The sequence below is a fragment of the Thecamonas trahens genome (assembly GCF_000142905.1).
Source record: "Thecamonas trahens ATCC 50062 unplaced genomic scaffold supercont1.20, whole genome shotgun sequence".
Taxonomy (NCBI): Eukaryota; order Apusomonadida; family Apusomonadidae; genus Thecamonas; species Thecamonas trahens.
In genome coordinates, this window is record NW_013657660.1 from 171,061 (window position 1) to 173,882 (window position 2,822).

At 66.5% G+C, this 2,822-nt stretch overlaps 1 protein-coding gene across 1 annotated transcript in view; it reads right to left on the reverse strand.

Moving 5' to 3' along the window:
* AMSG_04625 (villin-1) overlaps positions 1-2,490 on the reverse strand; it is a gene marked incomplete at both ends in the record, with an annotated part of 2,841 nt that extends 351 nt beyond the window's left edge. The window contains 2 exons of the mRNA XM_013902846.1: positions 66-2,273; positions 2,449-2,490. Coding sequence (XP_013758300.1) covers positions 66-2,273; positions 2,449-2,490 — 2,250 coding nt within the window. The remainder of the gene's footprint in view (positions 1-65; positions 2,274-2,448) is intronic.
* Positions 2,491-2,822: the final 332 nt, after the last annotated feature.

Below are 2,822 nucleotides of genomic sequence, written 5' to 3' on the forward strand. Positions count from 1 at the left end.
GGCGACGATTTGCCTCCGCCGTCGGCAGCCGAGGCGGACGCGGAAGCAGCCGACTCGGAGCCGACCACGCGCCCAACGCCGGCCATCTGTGCGAGGCCCGCGTCGTCGTAGGCCGCCGAAAGCGAAGCGGCTGCCGACGCGTCCCACGCGTGAAAGTGGCAGGTGAAGAGCGGCGGCTCGTGGCCAGCCTGGATGACCAGGATCGGGACGTTGGCCGAGTCACGCCCGTCGTCGGCGCTGTCGACGTAGTCGACCGCCAGCTGCGCCGCCTTGGATCGCTCCTCGGCGTTGGCGCCGGCGCCGACCCACACAAAGACCTCAACAAAGGTGTCGAGGACGTATACGTCGTCGCCGAGGAGATCCTCCTGCGCAAAGTTGGGCACCTCCTCGACCCGGAACGAGCCGGTGGCGTTGGAGCACCAAAACAGTCGCGGCTCGACAGGCACCTCGACGAGATGTGCGTACGATGCGTACTCGCCCTTGCCGCCGAGCGCGTCCCAAAACGCCTGCGGCTCGGCGCCCTCTTCCACAACCACCGAGTCACGCGGCACGCGCGAGACCGTCTTTGCCACCGCCGACGCCATCGCCCGCTCGGCAAGGGACGCTCCACCGCCGAGCCACACAAACTGGTGGCCCGGGGCGTCGAGGACAAACGCGTCGTTGGCGTTGAGCGACGCCGCCAACGGCTCGACCTGTACCGCCCGCACGTTCTCGGCCCGGCTTCCGCGGACGTGGAAGAGCTGGATTGCGTCCGGCGGATCGTACGCGTCGGTCTCGTTGACGTTGCCAAAGCCGGACGCGGCGCCGCCGGAGCGAATGACCACGCCCGACGGGAAGAGCGAGAGAAAGTGGAACGTTTCCTTGCCCTGCACGATGCGGACTTGGCTTGCCGGCACCTTCGACTGGGCATCGAGGTTGCGAGCCTGGAGCGCGGCAGCGCCGCGCTCGTCGGCGGTCGAGTCGCGGCCCTGGTAGATGTACAGCAGCTCCTCGTCGCGGTTGCCGTTGCGGTACGCGTACTGCACTACGTACGAGTCGCCGGCAAAGAACTGGCCGTGAAGCTGCGGGTCGACTCTGACGAGCTCAAAGTCCTCGATCCGGTACACGGTGACGGTTCCGGACCCATCGTCAATGGTCTTTTCTTCGTACTCGCGGGCAGCGGCGCGGAGCGCCTCGACGTCAACCTCGGGTTGGGCAGTGGCGCTTGCGGCGGCGCTCTCGCTAGCCGCCGCCTCCTTGGCTGCCGTCAGCGCCGCCCGCTCGGCCGCAAACCAGTCGGCAAACTTGGCCTTGAACAGGGTCGTCTCGCCGCGCTCGACAACGCGGGTAATCGGCGTGTGGAGCGGGCGGCTGTTTGTGGTGAGAAAGTTCTCGGCGATGGCCATCGAGTCGCGCCGCTCGGCCTTGGTCGCGCCGGACCCAACCCACACAAACAGCTCGGCGCCGCAGTCAAGGACAAAGGCGTCTTCGGTGTCGAGCATGGCCTTGGAGAGCGGCGGCCGGCCGACCTCGACGACGCTCATCTCGCCCGACGCATCCGAAACCCGATACAGCACCGTCGCGCTTCCTGTTGCGTCCTCAAACGCGGCGTCGTCGTCGTCACCGGCGGCGATGGCCTCACCGGCCGGCACCGGGCCTCCGAGCAGGGACCAGAACTCGTCGAGATCGGCCTGCAGAACGTCGTGCGAGTTGCGCGAGTCGACGAGCACAATCCGCGCCCGCGCGCCGCGCTCGCTGTCGCGGATCCGCACCGTCAGCTCCATGGCCCGCCCGCGCTCGCGGCGTGACGACTGGGCGCCGTTGAACTGGAAGATCGTGAGGCCATGGTCGAGCACAAACACGTCGCCCTCGTTGAGCGATCGCCAGCTGAGCTCGACCGGCACCGCTCGCACATACCGCTTGCCCTTGATGTGCAGCAGCCGCGGCTCGTACTCGTCGGGCTTCACCGCCCGGAAGCCCGACTCAATGCCGCCACTCATGTACCGCAGGCCATCCTTGAACAACGAGAGGAACAGAGTCGACTCGTGGCCCTCGACCTCGCGATGCTGCACCGCCCGCCCTTCCAACAGGTCATCCAGCTCGACCGTCAGCAGCGCCGCCCCACCGCGCTCGTCGGTCGAGCTCTCCGAGCCAAGCCAAAAGTACGCGTCAAAGCTCTGCCGCCCGCCGCGGCCTTCCTTGGTGTGTAGCACCACATACGCATCGCCCGAGTACAGCGTACCATACTTCTCCTTGGGCCACGGCACAGGCCGCATGTTCTCCACGCGCCAGATCTGAGCATGGGTCGCGGAATGGACGCAAAGAAGGAAAAAAAATATATCCGTGAGAATGTTGCGCAACGCACGAGCACGCAACCGGCACTAGCGACACGCAAACCACGCGCCTCGCTCGACACTACCCACCCTACCCACCCTCACCCTCCCTCCCTCCTCCTGTATTGTCGCATACCTCGAGACCTGCTGACTGTCCGGGTGTTGAGGGGTACGACATGGCTGGAAGTGGTGAGCCGGGTGGTGCTTGCTGCGGCCACGCGACACGGGTGTTGCCGCAGGTGTCAATCCTGGCCGGTTGGTTGGTTGGTTGGCTGGTCGGCCGGTTGGTTGGTTGGTTGGCTGGTCGGCCGGTTGGTTGGTTGGTTGGCTGGTCGGCCGGTTGGTTGGTTGGTTGGCTGGTCGGCCGGTTGGTTGGTTGGTTGGCTGGTCGGCCGGTTGGTTGGTTGGCCGGTCGTGGCCGGCCAGTGGGGGGCGATGATGCCTACCTAGCGACCGATGTCTTCCTCTGCCATGACAGGGAGGTAGGGGATGAACCCTTCCCCCCCCCCC